The sequence below is a fragment of the Lynx canadensis genome, chromosome B1 (genome assembly GCF_007474595.2).
Source record: "Lynx canadensis isolate LIC74 chromosome B1, mLynCan4.pri.v2, whole genome shotgun sequence".
In the NCBI taxonomy this organism is placed as follows: domain Eukaryota; kingdom Metazoa; phylum Chordata; class Mammalia; order Carnivora; family Felidae; genus Lynx; species Lynx canadensis.
In genome coordinates, this window is record NC_044306.2 from 142,847,224 (window position 1) to 142,869,285 (window position 22,062).

A 22,062-nucleotide genomic window follows, 5' to 3' on the forward strand; every position below is an offset into this window, starting at 1 on the left:
CACTGACATTGCAGTTTCATCTTAGAAATTAATTTTAAGTATATGTCCATATGAGTATATCATTCTCCTTGTAAGAAATGTTAAAAATTCCTATTAAGACTAGAATGTTTTTTGACCATTACCTTTAATTCCATGTTCCCTCCATGTAAGTAAACACACTTGTAAATTGGGTGTGTATTTGTGTAGATATTTTTCTAGACATTGATATGTAAAAATTACACCAGTAGAAATGTTATGGTATTACTTTTCATGCGTGTTTTTAAAATGTTTTTTAATAAGACATTTTATCATTGCATATTTTCTAATTGTTTTCATTCAGTTTTTCTTATATATTTTTCTATTTTAGCACACATGTATCTATCCCTTTTTTCTTAAACTATACCATAGATTTCTCTAAAATGAATATTAGCCATTTACCCATGTTTTTGCTGCTGTAAACAGCAGTGTAATGAGTATCTATTTGAATGCTTTCTTAAAAATTTTTTAAATGTTTATTTATTTTTGAGAGACAGAGAGAGAGAGACAGCATGAGTGGGGGAGGGGCAGAGAGAGAGGGAGACACAGAACATGAAGCAGGCTCCAGGCTCTGAGCTGTCAGCACAGAGCCTGATGCGGGGCTCGAACTCACGAGCCGCGAGATCATGACCTGAGCCAAAGTCAGATGCTCAACCCACTGAGCCACCCAGATGCCCCTAATGCTTTTGTTTTTTTTAACTTGTTTTATTTTTTATTTTTTTAAATTTACATCCAAATTAGTTAGCTTATAGTGCAACAATGATTTCAGGAGTAGATTCCTTAGTGCCCCTTACCCATTTAGCCCATCGCCCCTCCCACAACCCCTCCAGTAACCCTCAGTTTGTTCTCCATATTTATGAGTCTCTTCTGTTTTGTCCCCTCCCTGTTTTTATATTATTTTCATTTCCCTTCCCTTATGTTCATCTGTTTTGTCTCTTAAAGTCCTTATGTGAGTGAAGTTATATGATTTTTGTCTTTCTCTGACTGACTAATTTCACTTAGCATAATATCCTCCAGTTCCATCCACATAGTGCAAATGGCAAGATTTCATTCTTTTTGATTGCTGAGTAATACTTCATTGTATATATCATACCACATCTTCTTTATCCATTCATCCATCGATGGACATTTGGGCTCTTTCCATACTTTGGCTATTGTTGATAATGCTGCTATAATCATTGGGGTGCATGTGTCCCTTTGAAACAGCACACCTGTATGCCGTGGATTGCCTAGTAGTGCAATTGCTGGGTCGTAGGGTAGTTCTATTTTTAGTTTTTTGAGGAACCTCCATACTGTTTTCCAGAGTGGCTGCACCCCTTGTATTCCCATGAATGCTTCTTTAGCAGATAGGGCTGAATCCAAGAAATAGCATTGCTGGGTCATAGGGGATATGGATGTTTAAAATTTTAAAAGATGTCCTCCCAGATAGCCCTACCAATTTATATTCTTACCAGCCACATATGCAAGTATTCATTTCTTATCACCATCACCAACTCTGGATATATTAAAAAAATTTTTTTTGTCAACCTGGATAAAAACATGCTGTCTCATCTTTTTCCTGATTACTGGTGAGATATAGTGTCTTTTCATGTTTTTGACTCTTTGGATGTTGTTGGTGAATACTATGTATTTCACTTATACTGATACACTGTGATACATTAATTAAAATAGGTTAGTAATGTTTTGGGAAGCACCAAAATGTCAACATCACCATACATGTTTTATTTTGAGGATTCTTTGATTTCTGAATTTTTAACCATTTGCTGATAAGGAACCCCAACAACTAGAAAGTTCCTTGTTTACACTGCACTGTATTTATATATCGGGCTTTCCATTTTTTACATAGTTGCCATGATTGTGGCATGGCACTCCTGGCAGGCATGATTGTTTTCCAGGATTCAGTATGTTGATCCAGCTGCCTGGTTTGTTTGCCATCTTATGATAAGCTTCATTTCTTTCCTGGCAAGATATGGAATATGCAAACTAATGTTTGTTCCACTCTGTGAAAAGTATGGAAGCTAAAGCAGGCATCGATTAGGTAGATGTTGGAATACCAAAATGCTCAGTAAGGTGAAACTTTAAAAAAACTTTTTATAGATGTTTATTTATTTTTGAGAGAGATAGACACAGAGGCAGGGAGAGAGACAGAGCATGAGTGGGGGAAGGACAGAGAGAGAGGGAGACACAGAATCCCAAGCAGGCTCCAGGCTCCGAGCTGTCACTACAGAGCCCGGCCCAGGGCTTGAACGCACGAACCGTGAGGTCATGACCTGAGCTGAAGTTAAACACTTAACCAACTGAGCCGTCCAGGCACCCCTTTAAAGTGAAACTTTCAAGATCTTAGATATTCTGGGCAAAATTACTGTGGCTGGATGAAGATAAGAGTGTTTTGTTTTGAAGGAACATATTTCTCAGCCACTAAATACCCTGGGAAATCCACAAACTTGAATCCAATTATCCTGTAATTGTGAATGTTCTTAAAAGGAAGAAGTAAAAGCGGTAGTTAAATCTTGGGGTGAATTTTCTCTCATCTGGTACTTGGGTAGCTTTTAGTTCCATGGTATTGATAATCGTATCTGAGTAATTAATGTTTAACCAATGCCTTCCTTTTTTCTCTATAATGTAGTTCTCATCTCTTGCTTTGCATGGATGTTCTAAAAGAGAAAGTTTAAAATCAAGAAATGAAGGCTGTGTAAGTGGAAATGCCAATTAGGAGTTTCCTAATGTTCTTTTCACATTTTCATTTGTGTATTTTCTTCATAGGTCTCCTTAAACTTCTTTTGGCTTCTTTATATTTCAGTATTAGAATTTTAAGTCAGTTTGTGGGGCATTAAAACTGAAGAGACAACAGAAGTTGATTTGACATTTTTAAGTAAATACTACTGATTTTAGAAGACATGAAATTAATATTTAAAATTTTTTTCCCTTCAGTTCATCCAGAGCAGCTTCCTCCGAGGCCATGGATTACATTAAAAGAACGAGACCAAATTCTGCCATCAGGTAATTTTTTTTATTCTTCCTTGTAATAAAGCCTTCCAATTGAGTAAATAAATAAATAAGTAAATCAGGCCTTCCAAATGACATCTTCACACAGGGTATTGGATAACTTAAAAAAAAATGAATTTTCCTCTGAAATTTTAAACTGCTTCAGTACTTTATCTTTCTTGAGTGGGTAGAGTGGCAGCACTTGGGAGAGAATAATTTAGACTGAGTTTATACTTGCTATATTGGAAACAAAATATGATACCAGGCCAGTGGTGTAGTGATGGTAGAAGGTAAGTATTTGAGCAATTCAAGGATATGGTTTAGCATTTTTCGAACTGCAGTATTGTAGAAAATATAAATTTTTTATGTCTTTGTAGAGACCAATAATGATTTGACATCATTTATAGTGGTTCTTACTGCTTATTAGACATTTTATAATTGGGAATTCTACTTACAATAAGTTATGAATTATTATTTACCCAAATGCCTTCTTCTTAACCATAAGAGTATACCTAATTTTTCATTATATCTAATTTCATTTTTTAAATTAACAAATGAAAACTTTATTGTTTTAATACCAAGGTTGAACCAATCACTGAATACCAACACTTTAATAATTTTTTAAGGCTAAACCAGGGAACTTACTGTGTACTTTTAAAGGCCTTCTGTTTGTGTTGTGTGTTCTTTTTTAAAGTCAAAAGTATTTAGAAAAAATTATATGCTTTGGTATTGAGAAACATTTTCATGGTTCTGTTTGCATTTTAGTAACACTGAGAAATATCAGATCTACAGTACATTTCTGTGTCTTCCAGAGTGCCTCTTTAAAATTTTAAAATCTTTCTGTGCCTCTTTAAAAGTGCAGAGGCAGTAATTTTAAAACTACCACACTCTAGAGCCACAGTGTCAGCCTATTCTAGGAGCCACTGTATCAGGTGTTATCACGAGTAACACTTCTATTAACAGGATACACATAGATGATCTGAGTAAAAGGAAAACTTTAGGTTTTCTACAGACCCTTAACTTAGGTGGATTTATTTTGTTTAGCCTTCCTTAATGCATAATTAATTGTTCCCTTTATGATACTAAAAACACCATTTTTCTGGTTCTTCAAAGTAATCCCTTTTTGAGTATGAGTGAACATAATCTTGAAGTGAAGCTTTCCTACTACTGCATACCTACTTTTCCATTAAGAAAAAGAACAACAGAAACATGTTTTTTGTCAGTTATTGAATTTTAAAAGTAATGCATTCTTGGGTTTTCCTTATTAAAAAATGAGTATGAATTTTTCTTGGGATGTATTGTACTTTTCTGAGTAGAATCTGAGTGCTAAAATGTGCCTTTTACTTCTGGTGAGTAGGGAGATGTGCATAACAACTTCTGACAGTTAAGGGTGATTTATAGGCACAAAACTATAATGATAGTTTTGGAAGAATGAGTCCCAGATAGTTAAAAAGGTAACAGTGTACAAAATGGCCACCAGTCAGATGCCCAGGGGTCCATTGAACTAAGTTTCTCTAAATCCTTTTCTCATCATCTGAATCTTTACCAGCTTCAGTCAAGTAGTATTACTTATTAATTGGATTCTTCATCTTTTATTTAAGTGTGTCATTCTCAAGAATATGGACTTCCCATTATAATCACCTGGGATGCTTTTTAAAAATATGAATATCCAGGGGCGCCTGGGTGGCGCAGTCGGTTAAGCGTCCGACTTCAGCCAGGTCACGATCTCGCGGTCCGTGAGTTCGAGCCCCGCGTCAGGCTCTGGGCTGATGGCTCGGAGCCTGGAGCCTGTTTCCGATTCTGTGTCTCCCTCTCTCTCTGCCCCTCGCCCGTTCATGCTCTGTCTCTCTCTGTCCCAAAAATAAAATAAACGTTGAAAAAAAAATTAAAAAAAAATATGAATATCCAGACCCTATTATACTAACTTAATTAGTCTTGAGTAGGATCTTGGGTACGAACACTTTTCAAAGAAAACACTGGACAAAGTGATTCTAATGGACTGCCTGGATAGAGAATTACTGATAAAAATCAGGGCTTTTCATACTAATGTATATGTGAATCATCTGGGGATTTTGTCAGCTTATAGGTTCTGAACTAGTAGGGTCTTTGTGGTACCAAAGATTCTGCGTTTTTGAGTTCCTAGGTGATGACTGATACTCTTGCTCCTCAGAACACATTTTTGAGTAGCAAGGATTTAAACCTTGGTCTCCTATTAGGTTGCTCACAGTCCTTTTATATATAGTTCAAGGGCATTTTAAAATGAAAATTCAATTTCGGAAATGAACGTATGATTTGTCAAAAAGGATTCTCACAACTAAACTTTGTCCATATATTTCTGGCTTAGAGCAATATGAATAGTAAGAGGCCCCCAAACATATTAAATAATGGGTATTTTGTTAATAAAAATTAATGAAGTTAGAGCCTTTTAATGAACAGAACTAAAATTTACTTTTGTTCTACTTGTACAGAGCTTTGCTCAAAAAATGTCAAAAAATTAGCATTCTGATTTAGAATTTGAATTTTTATTAAAATACATTTCCTAAAAATCTAAAATATGAACTATACGTCTAATTCTAGTAAAAGCTCTTTGATGTGATGGACTGCAATGAAGTTTTAGTAGGTCCAGTGTAACAGAATTTTGCCCAGGGCATCTCACAGTGCTGCCATTGGGGCAGGTTTGTGTGCCATGTGTGCTTGTGCAGGGATGCATATGACACCTCTCTGGAAAAAGTTGCCTAATTTTCTCCCTTTTCTCTTTTGTTTTTTTCCTCCCACTTCTTAGCATCATTCACGGTTATGTGTTACAATGTGTTATGTGATAAATACGCCACCCGGCAGCTATATGGCTATTGCCCGTCCTGGGCATTAAACTGGGAATACAGGAAAAAGGGAATTATGGAAGAAATTGTTAACTGTGATGCAGATATCATTAGTCTTCAGGTAATACTATAGAAATTAAATTTTCTGGGGGCACCTGGGTGGCTCAGTCGGTGAAACGTGTGGCTCGTGATCTTGGGGTTGTGAGTTGGAGCCTCACGTTGGGTGTAGAAAATAGAAAATAATGAAATAATAAAATAAAAAAAATTTTTTCTTAAAAGATTGAAACTTAAAGGTGAACTTAATCTTATTTCTGGGAGAGAGCCTGTGTTCAAAACAAAACTCAAATTATTTTCTCTTCTCTTAAAAAAAAAAAAAAGGATAATTTTAATAAGGACATAAGACATTTCCACAGAGGAACTGTTTTGCTAAAGGCCAGTCATCCACTTAAATGCATTTACTCTTAAGCGAAAATTGCATCCATTATTTATGTTAATAGTTCATCTTATGAACACATCACTGGTATTGCTGAAAGAGAAAACTGCAGAAGGTTGTGTCTTTTTAGACACAGATTCTGATGGAATCTGTAAAAAAAAAAAAAAAATTGTCCACTGTTCCTTAATGACAAATATTATAAACATTAAAAAATATTGTGCTGTAAATAATGCATTTTTGTCTTATTTTAAAAACCTTCTCTGAAATTTAGACTTTCCTGTTATAACATTTTATTATGATGAATTTAATTGAAGAAACACCTTTCTGTTGAGATGTGTTTTATCACTTCTTTTCAACAGTCAGCTAATGAATAGCCAAGGTTTATAGGTAGGGTTTAGTAATTTTTTCTTAGCAACTTTCGAAAGAATATTAAATGTTTATGAAGTATTTAAAAATTTTAAGTGTTATAATTTCGTGGCTACTTTTCAGCGTAGCCTGAGAAGAAAGGTATTACTTTTTAAATACTTGGTTTTTTTTAAACTAGAATAGCTTGAAAATTTATCTTTATGTTGTTTATGGTTTATATGACTTCCTGGGAAATAATAAAAATCTTCAAAAATTAAGTTTTCTTGTAAACACTGAAAACTGACATAGAATTGGGGAAGGAAGCAATAGACAAAGTTGGCTTTGTTGTGGTTACTTAATTGTCCTCTTTTTATTTAGTATTTATAGTAATAATAGCCTCACATTCCTCTAAGTATAGTTTGAAAAATAAAAACATCATAATTTTAAAAAGTATTTTTTATTGTAATAGTAATTCCATAGTCTAAAATCTTTATCCTAGAAAAATTGAATATTTTGAAAAAATAAATAGAATGATGGGAGAAAACACCTAATCTCATAATCCAGAAATCGTTGCTGTGTTAAAACTTATGAAGTGTTTGTTGTACACAGATATTAAATTTGCTTTCCTATTTATTTACAGATATATTTTCAAAAGTAAAGTTGAGATCATGCTATTGTATTTAATGCACTTTCCATGGTAATAAAATTCTTCAAAACCAATTCATTATATGAGTATAAATTTATTGAGTAAGCATTTGTTCTGCTGTTGAACATTTAGGCTATTTGTAAGTTTTTGTTATGAAGTCATGTTATAAGCATTATAGATAAATCACTGTGTTCACATATTATTTAATTTGGAAAGATTTGTTAAAAATATTTTATGGGTCAAAGAATAAAATTGTGTAGCTTTATATAATATTGGATTAGCAGAGACAATTGGGTGATTGATATTCAGTTACCTAAAATTCCTTAAAGTAGAGCTTTTTGTTGATAGATCTTAATCTTCTCACTTCTAAGTATCATTCCTTTCTACCACAGTTGAGAAAGATAAAATTACCTCTCTATATAAAATTTACTATTCCCTCCTGCTTAATTTATAATATGCCCCGTTTTGCCAGATTTGAGGAATTAAAATATAGTAGAATAAACTCTAAATTGGGACTAAAGAGACTTGGAACCAACTAGCTGTGTGTGAACAAGAGAATCATGCAAACATTTCGAGTGTTTTCAGGTTTAAAAGCTGCCATTGTCAAATGGCTCCTGCTAGCTGTAAGGGAAGATAGATAATATTTGTTAAGTGAATTATGCTAACTTAGTCACATCTCACTCATAATGCTAAACATTTTTATATCTTGATTAGAGTTTTCCTCTGTCATGTTGATGACAACTTTTCTTTCACCTCAGGAAGTGGAAACAGAGCAATACTTCACTCTCTTTCTGCCAGCATTGAAGGAGCGTGGATATGATGGGTTTTTTTCTCCAAAGTCACGTGCCAAAATCATGTCTGAGCAGGAGAGAAAGCATGTGGACGGTTGTGCAATATTCTTCAAAACAGAAAAGTGAGTTAAGGAAACAAATAATAATAGTATATACTTTAATTTTCACAATTTGAAATTGTCTTTGATTTAACCCTATAAAATGAACAAAAAGCTAGAAAGCAAGTGATGTAAAAATTAAAGCTGTTACATTTCTTAGGCTGTGTCTTGGAAATAAGAGTCTTTATTGTATTATTCTTTATTTTTTATTACCAAATTACACTAAAAATTTTGAGAGTTATGCTTGAATATGGGGTTATCATGTTTCTAAATATATTTTTATGAAGTAAATAGTTTTCATGTAAATAAAAGGTAGTGTAGTGCCTTTTAAGATTTGAAATGAGTGATGTGATTTTCTTTCTGTGATTTTTGTTTTGACAGTTGGCTTTCTCAGAATCATTAGTTTTATTAACCTTTTTCATCTTTTTCAGTTAACATTTCATGTATTTAATCATTTACTAAATGTTTACTGAATATTTGCTTTGTGACAAGTGCTGTGCTAGTCAAATTAGGCACAAAGATAGACATGACATAGTTCCTAATGTCACTCAGAGCTCTAGTAGGAAAGGTAATCATATAAGAAAATAAAAATAAGATATATATACAATAGAGATCTGCATAGGTAGGTAAGAGAGGATGGAAGGGAGACAGCTTATTAAAGGATTGATTGAGATAGGACAGTGGAAAGCAGTCCTTATCAAACACACAAAACATGATTTGTGTTTTTTCAGAGCTGTTAATGTCATTGATTAAGTCAAAAGGTGAGAATGTTATGAATGTGCTTATTAAAATACATAAATGATCTTGTAGAAGCTTCTGGTTGTGAAGTTGTATGCATTAGATGTACGACACTGCATTCCCTACTTGAGGGTGCAGAGCCACAATCTGTCATCTTTTGAGTGCTGGCTGAGCGGCTCGATGGTTAGAGGCACATTCTTTAGTTATCATCTTAAGGAAAAGAGAAAAGCACATTTTTTGCCTCAGAAAGGCTGCTAATTTTAGAGTGGAAAATTGAAGGAATCTCCAATAGAAGACTGAAATATGTAAAGTCTGATAGAGGTTGAATCCCTTGTTTAATGATTTGGGTTTGATACATTGGATAGGGAATCATCTACTTATAGGATAAGCATATAGATGTTTGTTACTATTTTCCAGTGTTGTCCCCCTTTTAATACCAGTTATAACAAAGCCAGTTACATGTTTTTATTGATACAGGCATACTTACTAGCATATTATGTTATTTTAAGTGAGTTAAGCGAATTTGAAGATACTTGCCTACTTTTTCTCATTTGTACCTACTTTCCTGTCTTCTGTGAATTTTTGTTTTTTTTCTGTGAATTTTTAATATATCTCATTTTGGCTAATCATTAGTGCAGAGGCCTGCAGTATTTGACTGAGGTGAGAATATACTAAATTCTTCTAGTTGGCTGGTGATTTTTTTTTTAAAACAAATTATAGAATAACAATAGATATTACTTCAATAATAATGCTAGGCCTTTTACTTTATTTTCTTATTTAATTTTTTTTTAAGTTTATTTATTTTGGGTGGGGGGCGGGGGTGGTTAGAAATGGAGACAGATGGAGAGAGAGAATCCCAAGCAGGATCCACGTTGCCAACTCAGAGACCGATGCTGGGCTCAGACTCAAGAACCATGAGATCATGACCTGAACTGAAATCAAGAGTCAGAGCCTTAACTAACTGAGCCACCCAGGCGCCCTTCTCTTATTTACTTTTTAAAGCACCCCTCAGAACTAGGAGTAGAGCTATATCATCATTTTTATAGGTGAGGAAACCAAAGTACAGAGAGTAGCCTGGCTTGATAATCAAAGCTTTTAACCATGGTGCTAAACTGAATCTTTAGGTTGCTTGTTGAGCTTCCGGTATTACTTGTACCTCTTATACAGTTACCTTATTTGGAAAAATTGCCTTGAATTTGATGTTTGTTATCTGTGTTCATATACACATTTCCTTGAGACACCATAATTGGAAAAAGAATACTGATAATATTGAGATAAAACATCAGGTTCTTTTTCCATTTGCCATTGTTTCTTCTGGAAGGAAGATAATATAATTTTTGTTATTCCCTTCATAGTTTGAGAGGAAAATCTAAAATGCCTTGATAATTTACTAGAGGTAGTTAAGATTTGAACTAACAATTATAACTATTATCTAGGAAATGTTAAACAGTTAAGTATTTTAAAAATTGATGTTTGAATTATTAAAAATGCTGCAAATTAGTTAAGAGATGAACACATAGGGAATACTTAGGTGCAGCATTTGGTTTTCTTCCCTACTTCAACTCTTTTTGTCTGAATAATAAGTAACATGGATTCAGTAACAGATGAATACTTTGAGTATAATACCTTATTATATTCTCTTCTGAGCAGTACCAAATACTATTGATGTCAAATGAGCTAACTATCCAATGCCAAACTATCTGAAATTTAACACAAAGTATACTACCATGCTTTTATTCTATTCTTTCTTCAGATTGGAGAGATAGTACAGTGCTAAAAGAATTTTTAAGCCAGGTGGTTCTCCTATTTATGTAGCTATATAATCTTGAATGAGCCACTTGCCCTTTCTGGGCTTTTCTCCTTTGTATATATTTGTATATTGCCAGGTGAGATAATTTCTTTATATAGTTAACAAAACTTAAAAGTCAAATGGTAGTTGTAGGAAGAGTAGTTCCAAATCTCATTCTCAAAGTATCATTCTTCTAAAACCAGACTATCTCATAATGTTTAACCTTCATAGATGACAGCTTATCTCTTCATGGGAAATGGTGGAAGGTAGGTAACAATAAATAGAAACTATAGTTACTGTTTTTTACAAAATACTGTAATAAAAATTTGTTAACCCATTTTGATGAAATTGTATTTTCTGAGAATTGTAATACAATAAAATAGTCCTTGTGTCATATTCATTGCAGTTTAATTTAATCATTGGGGCTTCAGAAGGCACTTCAAGATTTCCAGGACCTTTTGGTCAACATTATGAATGTTTTTCAGGTAGTTAGATGCATGGGGATACCAGAAACGAGAAATTTCGATTCATAAAAATGCCGAAAGTCAGCTTTTGGTTTGTCCTTTATCTCAGTAAATATTATCTTCAGCCCAAAGGATTTTATAAAACATATATACATATATGTGTATATTTTGTTGTGTGTGTATGGAAAGACTGTTAATATAGATAAGTTTTTAGACTCAGAAACTTAAATTTCCTTTTGCCTATTTTGTCCTCTAGCCTTAACAGTTAGTAGAAATGGGCTTGGAACCAGATACATAATTTGAAGAAATTGAAAATGCAGGAAAATGGAGATGAAACAAGATCCAGATAATGAATTACTTGCTGTTCTCGAAGTTAGCAGTTCTGATCTGAACAGTTTAGCTTTGTTTCACATCAGTGAGAAAGGGAAATATGAGAACAGCCATTTTAGAACAAGTGACCATTACTGTGAAGAGACAGTCTCTTCCAGTAGGATTTAGAACTAGGTTGTCATGGTGCTCAGTCCTTGCTGTATTGTCTGTGCTTTCTAACCTGCTTCCAGTCTCAGAGGTACCAGGTAAGGCCAAGTCTTCGCTTTTCCTTCCTATGTTAATACATTAGTTTTGTGCTTGAGAAGAGGGCACCCAGAGGTTATAGTTTCATTCCAAAATGACCAATCATGATAATTCTATCTCACTGGTTTCTCATATACTGATTTCCTCTGTCCTAGGTGGTGGTTGCCTTAGAATTTGTCTGTGTGATTTTTAAAAAACAGATTGTGATTTCTAGTTTATAATGTTAACTCTCTCATAAATTTAGTCTGGAACATAAAATTACTGCTTGGTTCCACAAATGCCACAATAGAGATAATATAATAACTGCTTCACCTAACTTGAGAGATTTCTTTCTTTCTTTCTTTCTTTTAAATGTTTATTTTTGAGAGAGAGACAGAGACAGAGGCAGAGTGTGAGTGGGGGAAGGGCAGAGAGAGAGAGGGAGACACAGAAGCTGAAGAAAGCTCCAGGCTCTGAGCTGTCAGCACAGAGCCCAATGCAGGTCTTAAACTCACAGACTTCGAGATTATGACCTGAGCTGAAGTCGGACACTTAACTGGCTGAGCCACCCAGGCACCCTTAACTTGAATGATTTCTTACATGGCTAAAATGATCAAGAATGTGAAAGTGGTTTCAGTGTTTCAAAGAGTTGTACAAAGTTATGTAGGATAGTACATAATCTACTCTTCTTCCCTATTTATCCTGGTCTCTAAGCTTACCTTTTTTAGCAAGTTATTTTCTGGCACTCCGATGATTATTTAAAGGGACCCAAGAACATATTTTATAGCATCTTATACTGAATATACAGTAAAAACTTCCATTTGGTTTAGGTTTAGGAGTGCTGGAATATGATCCAGAAAGGGTCATAGTTTACCTTGCTGTGGTTATACTTTTGACTATGTACCTTTTGTTCCTTTTGACTTGTAAATGAATTCAGGGAGGGAATATTACTCAGGTCTTACAGATTGTTTTGTTTGCTCATAGTTGGCATTCACTGTCTCTCTGTACCGTTGAATTAATTACATCACAGCCTATAAAATTACTTCTAGATCACAGGCTAGTAAGAAATTGAGTTATCTCTTTGTTCTGTTTGAAGGGCTGTTTTGGACATGTTCTTCCTGTATTTGAAACATTCATCCTAATAATCTATCTCAAATCATGTGAAAAGGTGGGGTCTTTGTTTTTTTATTATATCAGTCTTTATTGTATATGGTCTCTCTTATGCCCATTTGACTTTCTGTAAAATAACACTTTCAGAAAGGTAAATAGAAGACTTCTTAGACTAAAATAAAGAAAATAGCATCAGGAATAATGCTTATAGCATATGTGTACTAGGTATAGAATAGGAGTACTAAAATGAATTGAAATAGAGGCACATTTAAAAGTTTTTACTCATTACCAAGGCCTGATGGTTTGGATTAGTGAGTGGAAAGCAGCTATAAACCAGTATGTTTTTTTCAAAACATTTAATAGAAGGAATGAGGAAGACCTCTCTGTATGTCAAAATGTCACCTGTATGTAAATCTGTGAGACAAAAAGTAGAAGCAGAGTGTAGTGCACTGGCTGTGTGTAGGGGAGAAATTAAGAAATAAGGTAACCAATTAAATTGGTAAGGTAATTTGGATGGAAAATGGAGAATAATTTCTTACTATATTATAAATGCATTATAAATGTAGTATAAAATATGAAAAGAAGACAAGCTGTAGGAGACTATGGCTATCTTCACTAGTGTTGGAAATGTTCTTAAGGAAGGTTACCTAAAAAAAGTTCTTGAGCTACAAGAGGCACGTCTTACTTAATTCTCACTGTGAAGAAGGAACTTTCTTTGGTTCTCAACTATCTCTTTGGATCTTCAGCTATTGGTGAAGTAGAAATGACAAAACTTGAGCGTGACTCTGTCCTCTTTAGTATTTATAAGTGCCAAGGAAAGGAGTATTAGTTAGAAGGACATATATACTCTGTTTAGGAAAACTGGTTTTGTTTTTCTGAACTTTTTGAAACCAAAGACATTAAAAAGTTGATACTCCAAGAAGACTGGGAAGTTATAAAAGTCGAAAGTGAGGCAATACAATAATTAATTATACCAGTTGGGAAGAAAGTTTGGAGAGGTGGTTGGAAGCATGTAATAAACTAAATAATTGTTCAGGATTCACTTTTATTTATTTTTAAAAATTTTTAATTTTTGTTTATTTTTGAGAGTCAGAGAGTGAGCGAGAGAGGGGCAGAGAGAGAGAGAGAGGGAGACAAAATCTGAAGCAGGTTCCAAGCTCTAAGCTGTCAACACAGAGCCTGATGTGGGGCTTAAACTCACGAACTGTGAGATCACAACCTGAGCTGAAGTTGGACACTTAACTGACTGAGCCACTCAGGTATCCTGTGGGATTCATTTTTAAATGATGTGTTTTTTTTTTTTTCCCCCAATGGAGAAAAGTCAGTAACTAAGCATGTATTTTTATTTCTTTATTTAAATACTTAAAAAAATTTTTTAATGTTTGTTTATTTTTGAGATGGGGGGGAGGGCAGAGAGAAAGGGAGACACAGAATCCAAAGCAGGCTCCAGGCTCTGAGCTGTCAGCACAGAGCCCGATTTGGGGTTTGAACTCACGAACCAAGAGATCATGACCTGAACTGAAGTCGGACACTTTTAACCGACTGAGCCACCCAAGTGCCCCCATTAAAAAAATTTTTTAATGTTTATTTTATTTTTGAGAGAGAGAGAGTGGGGGAGGGGCATAGAGAGGGGGAGACAGAATCAGAAGCCCTGATAGCAGAGAGCCCAATGTGGGGCTCGAACTCATGAACTGCGACATCATGACATGAGCTGAAATCAGATGCTCAAACGACTGAGCCATCCAGGTGCCCCTCAAATGTGTATTTAAAAAAATTGTTTTTAACATTTATTCATTTTTGAGAGGGAGAGAGACAGAGAATGAGCGGGGGGGAGGGGCAGAGAGAGAGGGAGACACAGAATCCGAAGCAGGCTCCAGGCTCTGAGCTGTCAGCACAGGTCCTGAAGCGGGGCTCGAACGCACGGACTGGGAGATCATTACCTGAGCCGAAGCCGGACGCTCAACCACCATTTGAGCCACCCAGGCGCCCCTCAAGCGCATATTTTAAAAAGAAGTTGATTGAGAGGCGTCTGGGTGGCTCAGTTGGTTAACCGTCAGATTCCTGATTTCAGCTCAGGTCACGGTATCACAGTGAGTTTGAGCCCTGTGTTTGGCTCTGCACTGACAGTGCAAAGCCTGCTTGGGATTCTCTCTCTCCCCCTCTCTCTGCTGCTCTCCCACCCACATGCATGCATGTGTGTGCACACATGCATTCTCTCTCCCTCCCTCAAAATAAATAAATTAAAAAAAATTGATTGAACCTGTGATCTTTGCCAAGAAGGTTAAGAAAAAGCAGAGGCTTGGTGAAAGTGTTAAGGCAACAAGGATATTTTAAATACCATTTACTGTAAAGAAGGGCTATTACCCATTGTAGGTTGTGTAATCACTAATTGAGGATCAAGACAAAAAAGAAAAAAAAACACCGGGTTTACAACTTCTGTTTTGCTTTCATGATCTCTATTGAGAATTATCTTCAAAGTGGAAAGACCAAAGTAAGACAAGTGAAGAGGAGATTGGTAAGACAGGAGAGTCAGTATACTGACTGAACTAGTTAGGTTTCCATATCAAGATAATTACACCTTTTGGTACTAAAAGATCTTGCAAAAGTATGACTACAGAACTGGCATGGGTAATCTATTATGAATGTTGCAGTATAGAAGTTCTAGGATGTTGAAGATGAATAAACCATCTCATTTTTCTAAAAGATAAGGTAGTTTGGTGTTCCCCTGTGGAAAGGAACAGAGAAGAAATAGAATTGGGCATAGAGAACAGAGTTGTGTTGCAGGCCTGAACAGCCTCAGAGGACTCTGCCAGCTGTAGCTTTGGAGCTGAAATGACCTGTGAGAGTTAACCCAGGAAGGACCCAAATCCCCAAACCTTTATCTTTTGCTTTTGATATATAACTGTATGAGGGCCGCTCCTAGAAGTACTTGACCTTGGATGAAGTAGCTCTTTGCAGCTGGAGCAATTCCTGGACAATTGATGAGGAAACTGGGCAGTGTGTTTCCATAATCACTCCTTTGCAAAGTCTTTGCAAAGTTTAGGATCAATAGGTGTGAAGTACCTGTAAAAAGTCTTGATACAACGTTGATCCTCAGTAATGGGCAGCATGTATTATTTTTATTACTGGTTCTGTCTTATTGAGAATTTCGATTATTTCAGAGAAGACCAATACATACACATAAGATGTGTGAAAACCAAAAGATGGCAGGGATATTTAATCTTCTGGAAAAAAAAGAATGAAGTTTTAAAGGGCCCTTAAATAGTAACTTCTTGGACATCAGCCATAGCAACTTTTTTCTAGATAGGTCTCCTGAAGCAAGGGAAATAAAAGCAAAACAAACAAACAAAAGCAAACCTGGGACTACATCAAAATAAAAAGCTTCTGCACAGCAAACGAAACAGTCAGTAGAACTAAAAAGCAACCTATGGAATGAGAGAAGATATTTGCAAATGGCATATCTGATAAAGGGTTAGTATTCAAAATATGTAAAGAACTTGTACAGCTCAACACCCAAAAAACCAAATAATCCAATTTAAAAAATGGCAGAAGAACAGACATTTCTCCAAAGAAGACCTACAGATGGCCAACAAGCACATGAAATGATGCTCATTATCACCTATCAGAGAAATACAAATCAAAACTACAATCAGATATCACCTCACACCTGTCAGAATAGTTAAAACCAACAACACAAGAAACAACAGGTTTTGGCAAGGATGTGGAGAAAAAGGAACCTTTTGCACTGTGGGTGGAAATGAATACTGGAGTATCCAATGTGGGAAGTAGTATGGAGGTTCCTCAAAAAGTTAAAAATAGAACTACCCTATGATCCAGCAATTGTACTACTGGGTATTTACCAAAGAATACAAAAACACTGATTCAAAGAGATGTATGCACCCCTATGTTTGGAGAAGCATTATTTATAATAGCTAAGATAGGGATGTCTGGGTGACTCAGTTGGTTAAGCGTCCGACTTTAGCTCATGTCATGATCTTGCAGTTCGTGGGTTCGAGCCTGCTTTGGATTCTGTGTCTGTCTGCCTGTCTCTCTCCCTCTCTCCCTCTCCCTCCCCTTTCCCTGCTCATGCGCTCACGCTTGCACTCTATCAAAAATAAGCAAACATTACAATAGCCACTATATGGAAGCAGCCCAAGGTGTCCATTGATTGATGAATGGATAAAGAAGATACACACACACATTGGACTATTAGTCATGAAAAAGAACAAGATCATGCCATTTGCAATGACATGGATGGAGCTAGAGAGTATAATGCTAAGTAAAATAAGTCCGAGAAAGACAAATACTATATGATTTCACTCATATGTCGAATTTAAGAAACTAGCAAAGGGGAAGAAAAAGAGACAAACCAAGAAACAGGCTCTTTACTGTAGAGAACAAACTGATGGTTACTAGAGGGGAGGTGGGTGAAATAGGTGATGCGGATTAAGGAGTGCACTTGTGATGAGTACTGGGTGATGTATGCAATTGTTGAATCACTATATCATATACCTGAGACTTAACACTGTATGTTAACTAACTGGAATTAAAATAAAAATTAAAAAAGTCAAGTTCCCTTAGTATGTGAGTGGGTGTACTAATGAACAGAAATTCAAGAAAGGGTACTCAATAGAAATGAAGTCTGCTACTCTTAGATTCTTAAGGGAAAAGAAAGAGGAAGGGATAAAATCATTTGAGGGTACAGAAAAATATTTATATGCAAAAATGTCCAATAGCATTGGTTATAATAGCTCAAGTCAGAAATAATTTAAATGTCCACCACAAATCAGTTAAATAAATTATGGTGAATCTGTAAAGTGGCTTATATAATATAATCATATGTATTGATTTTGAATAATAATTTATAGGGAAGTATCCCTGATAGAATGTTTACTAATAAGCCAAAATACAAAATTAGAGAGTATTATCTTAATTATATAAAAATATTTGTATGCAAATGCATGGAGAAAAGTCTAGGGAATTATATTGACTTGTTAATGGGGATGTTTGGTTGCAGATAACTTTGAATTTTCTTTATATTTTTTCTTGCTCCCAAATCTGTACAATAAACATATGTAACATAATAAAGTAATGTTTTCCCATTTGTTTTTAAGCACCTATAAAATGCAGGACTGAAGAGACCTGGTTTAAGAGCAGAAAAGACCAAAATTAGTTCTTATTTGGCTTATAATTAATATGGCTCTCCCCAAAGTGCAGTTTCTGTCTTTATTAACAAAAAATAACAATCGCAAATGAAGAAGGCGCTAGTTCATTGAGTTGTTCAGGTGAACAGCCATCTCACACCATATGTCATATAAGGAGTTGGCCATTTCTTTTATTAGAAAAAACATAATGGTGTGATATTTAAAGTAGTGTCAAGTAGAAGAGATTCTAGGTTTTAATCTATATTCTTTTAAAGAACATATCTAGATCGAGCTTTATTGGATGAAAGATAGAGGGAAACAAATTTTAGTTGATGAGGGCATTTCTAATTGTTACATACCCTCCCTCTCTCACAAGTACCTGACTTCAGTAGAAGTAAAGTATTCCAGCACTAAAAATATTACTGTTAAAACAGGATTTTCACACTTTCCTACAGAGCCTTGGATTCCTATAAATAAATCTTAAGAGTTCTGTAAATATTTAGAAGGTACTTCAAAAATTTAGTACAAATAATTAAACTTAATTTAAAAATAACGTATTCACCCAGATATTTCAAATATCAAATTTTAACACCATGCAGATTAATAACATGTTTTGCATATGCTGCTTGATAGACTTGTTTTGGTGCAGACCTGAATCAAATTTTCACCTGCTTGCTTAGGTTTTCTGAGTTCAAGGTCAATTATTTACCACTTATATCTGTGTGTCTCCGTGAATCAGGATGTTTCTTAATACTCTGCAACCAAAACAAAATACAGAAATAAGTTGGATACAGAGACTTATACAAGACTATAATCATCAGTACCCTCTGATTTAAAATTTTTATATTTGTCAAAACAGATTCATTGTTTTCAGTGATTGATTTATTCAAACACAATACTACTATAATTTGTTTTATCTATGGGAATATTGCCAGAAATTGTTTGAAAAAGTCTGATATGGAGGATGGTACCTATAGAACATATTTTGAATCTGCCTTCTTCTCTTTATTTCTCTTGCCTTAGTCCAAGCCACCATCACCTGTCATTTATACAACCTCAAAAACTTTGTTTGGTCTCATAATTCCCACTTTAGCTCCTGTAATCCATTCTCTACTAAGCATCTGGAATGATCTTAAAACATATAAATTAAGTAATATGTCCTTGCTTAGAACCTTCCATTATTCCCTTTCCTCTCTAACATCATTTCATAGCCTTCCATTATTTCTTCCTTCATGTTTTAGGTAAAGATCACCTCCTTAAAGTAGAGGATGCAAACTATGCTCCCTTCTATCACTCTGGGTTAGAAAATAAATATGATCTGACTTTTTATTCTTCTCCATGCGTGAGACCTTCAGAATTGGAGCAGGGAGTGGAGTATCATTTGTCTAGCACAGTGTCCTGCAGCATAGTAAGACTTTAGTCAATATTTTTAAAGAGATAATTGCATATTTCTGTTTCAAAGCTAGGAGGAAAATGGGGTGGTGTAGGCCTGTTAAAAGGACAGAGGTGTCTACTCCACGTAATACTTAGCAAAAAGTAGTATATTTAGTAGGTTTTGGCCATTTATAAGATATTTTACAAAACTGATAAAACTAGGCTTAAAGAGTTTAAATGGCTTGACCCAAAATCATACTGCTATTAAATTTCAGTGCTAGACTCAATTCTATTAAATACTATAAGTCTACAATACTTAATTTGTAAGTAAAGAAAGAAAATACTATTAGTGCAGAAACTGTAGTCCCAGAGGGAGCCATTTTTTACCTTATAGAAGCTGTTAACCCTGAACCCTTACGTAATGTAACTCCAGCTTTCTGGGAAAGGTGAGATAGTAAAGTTGGCTTCTCCTTAGTTGAGATAAGGGTGTGACCCTGCATTTTCTTGACAAATCTCTTGATGTGGTAAGAATAAAACTGCAAACAGGGTACATAGATTTTACTCTGTTCTTTCTCCTTAATTTGCTGATTCAGTTACGGTTGTGTTCACCTTTAAATACCAGAAAGTTCTAACAATAACTTAAAGAAACAGAAGAAGGGCAGTTTTCTCACACAAGTCCAGATATGGCAGTCCAGAACTGGTTCAGCTACTTCCCAGTCCATAGTGGGCTGGCTTTTGCCTTCCTGCTTCTCACCACATGGATAAAGGTATAAAGGGCAAAGGGATATATATATATATATGCCTTCTTTGCTACACGGCACTTCTAAGAAAGTTCTTAATCTGACTTCTTATGTTTCACAGGCCAGAGCTGATTGCATGGCCCTTTGCAGATGGAAGATGACTAGGGAGACAGTAAATTGTATCTGTGTCTTGTGCTCCCTCATTTAATGCCTTTTAGTATGATAGTCCAAGTATCTAATATCATAATAATAATGTGTTGTGCCTTTTAGATTTACTTTGGTGCAGAAGCATACAGTGGAATTTAACCAAGTGGCAATGGCTAATTCAGATGGATCCGAAGCTATGCTGAACAGAGTGATGACAAAAGATAATATTGGTGTCGCTGTGGTATTAGAGGTCCACAAAGAACTATTTGGAACAGGTGAGTGCAGTTTAAAACGTTCTTACTAAAAATAAATACCATCCCATTCTTTCCCATCTTAAACAAGTGCACAGACTCTTTATTTATTGCACAGTTATTTTCTTGTCTTTAAGGAAAGTTAAGGGAGATGGGTGGGAAAATAACACTATTATGTAAACCATCATATGTTTCTAGAGATATTACTTAATAGGTAATTTCTAAAAAGGAAAGTCTTTAATATTGCAATTAATTCCAAAAGGTTATTTGAAGTAGGAAATGCTTTAGTTAGGCTGAATTTGGAAATTATGATGAGTTGGTTCTATTTCGCCATATTTTTAGCTTCTTGAGTGTGAAATCTTTTGTCTTTAAGGTTAAGCACTTGGCAAGTTTTCTCTAATTTCTTTGTTACATCTCAGTCATTGTCAGGGTAAAAGCAGGATCTTTTATCTACCTGGTACTTATCTTTTACATTTTAGATTATTTATAGCTTCCTTCAAAGTCAGAAACTCAATATGTACTTTGCATATCCTTGCATATCCAAACCTTTTTCCCCCTTTCTGCTGCCTGCCTGTGAGCATTTCATTGTTTACTTAACTATTATATTTTAGGCAAGAGCACAGAAAAGATGTAAGACCACATTAGGGCTTTATTTTTAAACTTTTTCATGTACTTACTGTAGAAGAAAAGATTTTTGCTTTGGGTATTGATTTGTATTATTCAGGCCATGCTTATCAGACCTCCTTTTCTCTCTGTTCTTCAGTTTATCCCTCATCATACAATCTTTGATACAGAATTAAAATTTTTTTCTTCTTTTTTTTAGCCTTTCCATTTTTACCTACTTTTATGTCCTTTCCAGTCCCATTCTTTCAAAAGTTTGGTACCTCTTTGTCTGGTAATGTGAAAATTGAGTTTCTTTGGAGTTTTATTCTCCTTTTACTTTTCAGAAGAGTAATTATAAATTATACCGTAGACACTTTTCACATTTTGAAATATGTCTCATAGTCCTATGAGAGGAATTTAATGTTATAGAAGGTGTTCATGGCCCCTTTGTTTTTAATAGTTTTTAATTTTTAATATAGTGAACATTTAGTCTATAGCCAGAAGTGACACTATAAAACTTCCAGGAAAGAATGGAGCTTAGAGTATTTTTGCCACAAATTTTTATATTATGATCAAATTGCATTAAAAATGACTGTTTCTATGTTTGTAAATCATGTATGTGATAAGGGGTTACTCTCCAAAATATATAAATATCTCATAAAGCTTAGTAGCAAAACAAAAAAAACAAAAAACAATCAGGTTAAAATATAGGCAGAGGGTCTGAATAGACATTTTTTCAAAGACAGAGATGGCCATCAGGCATATGAAAAGATGTTCACCATCACTAATAATGAGAGAAATGGAAATCAAAACCACAATGAGATAGTTATAGTAGTTAGTGTGTCTATTATCAAAAGGACAAGAAATAACAGGTCTTGTTGAGGATGTGGAGAAAAGAGAACCCTTGTGCACCATTGGTGGGAATATAAACTGGTGCAACTACTATAGAAAACAGTATGGAGGTTCCACAAAAATTAAAAACAGAACTACCATATGATTCAGCAATTCCACTTCTGGA

The 22,062-nt window shown here is 34.8% G+C and overlaps 1 protein-coding gene across 4 annotated transcripts in view; it reads left to right on the forward strand.

Moving 5' to 3' along the window:
* CNOT6L (CCR4-NOT transcription complex subunit 6 like) overlaps positions 1-22,062 on the forward strand; it is a 116,951-nt gene that overhangs the window by 76,990 nt on the left and 17,899 nt on the right. For all 4 annotated transcript variants that reach the window (XM_030313626.1, XM_030313627.1, XM_030313624.1 and 1 more), the window contains exons 6-9: positions 2,947-3,015; positions 5,783-5,940; positions 8,002-8,156; positions 20,314-20,465. In XM_030313626.1, the coding sequence (XP_030169486.1) occupies positions 2,947-3,015; positions 5,783-5,940; positions 8,002-8,156; positions 20,314-20,465 (534 nt within the window). The remainder of the gene's footprint in view (positions 1-2,946; positions 3,016-5,782; positions 5,941-8,001; positions 8,157-20,313; positions 20,466-22,062) is intronic.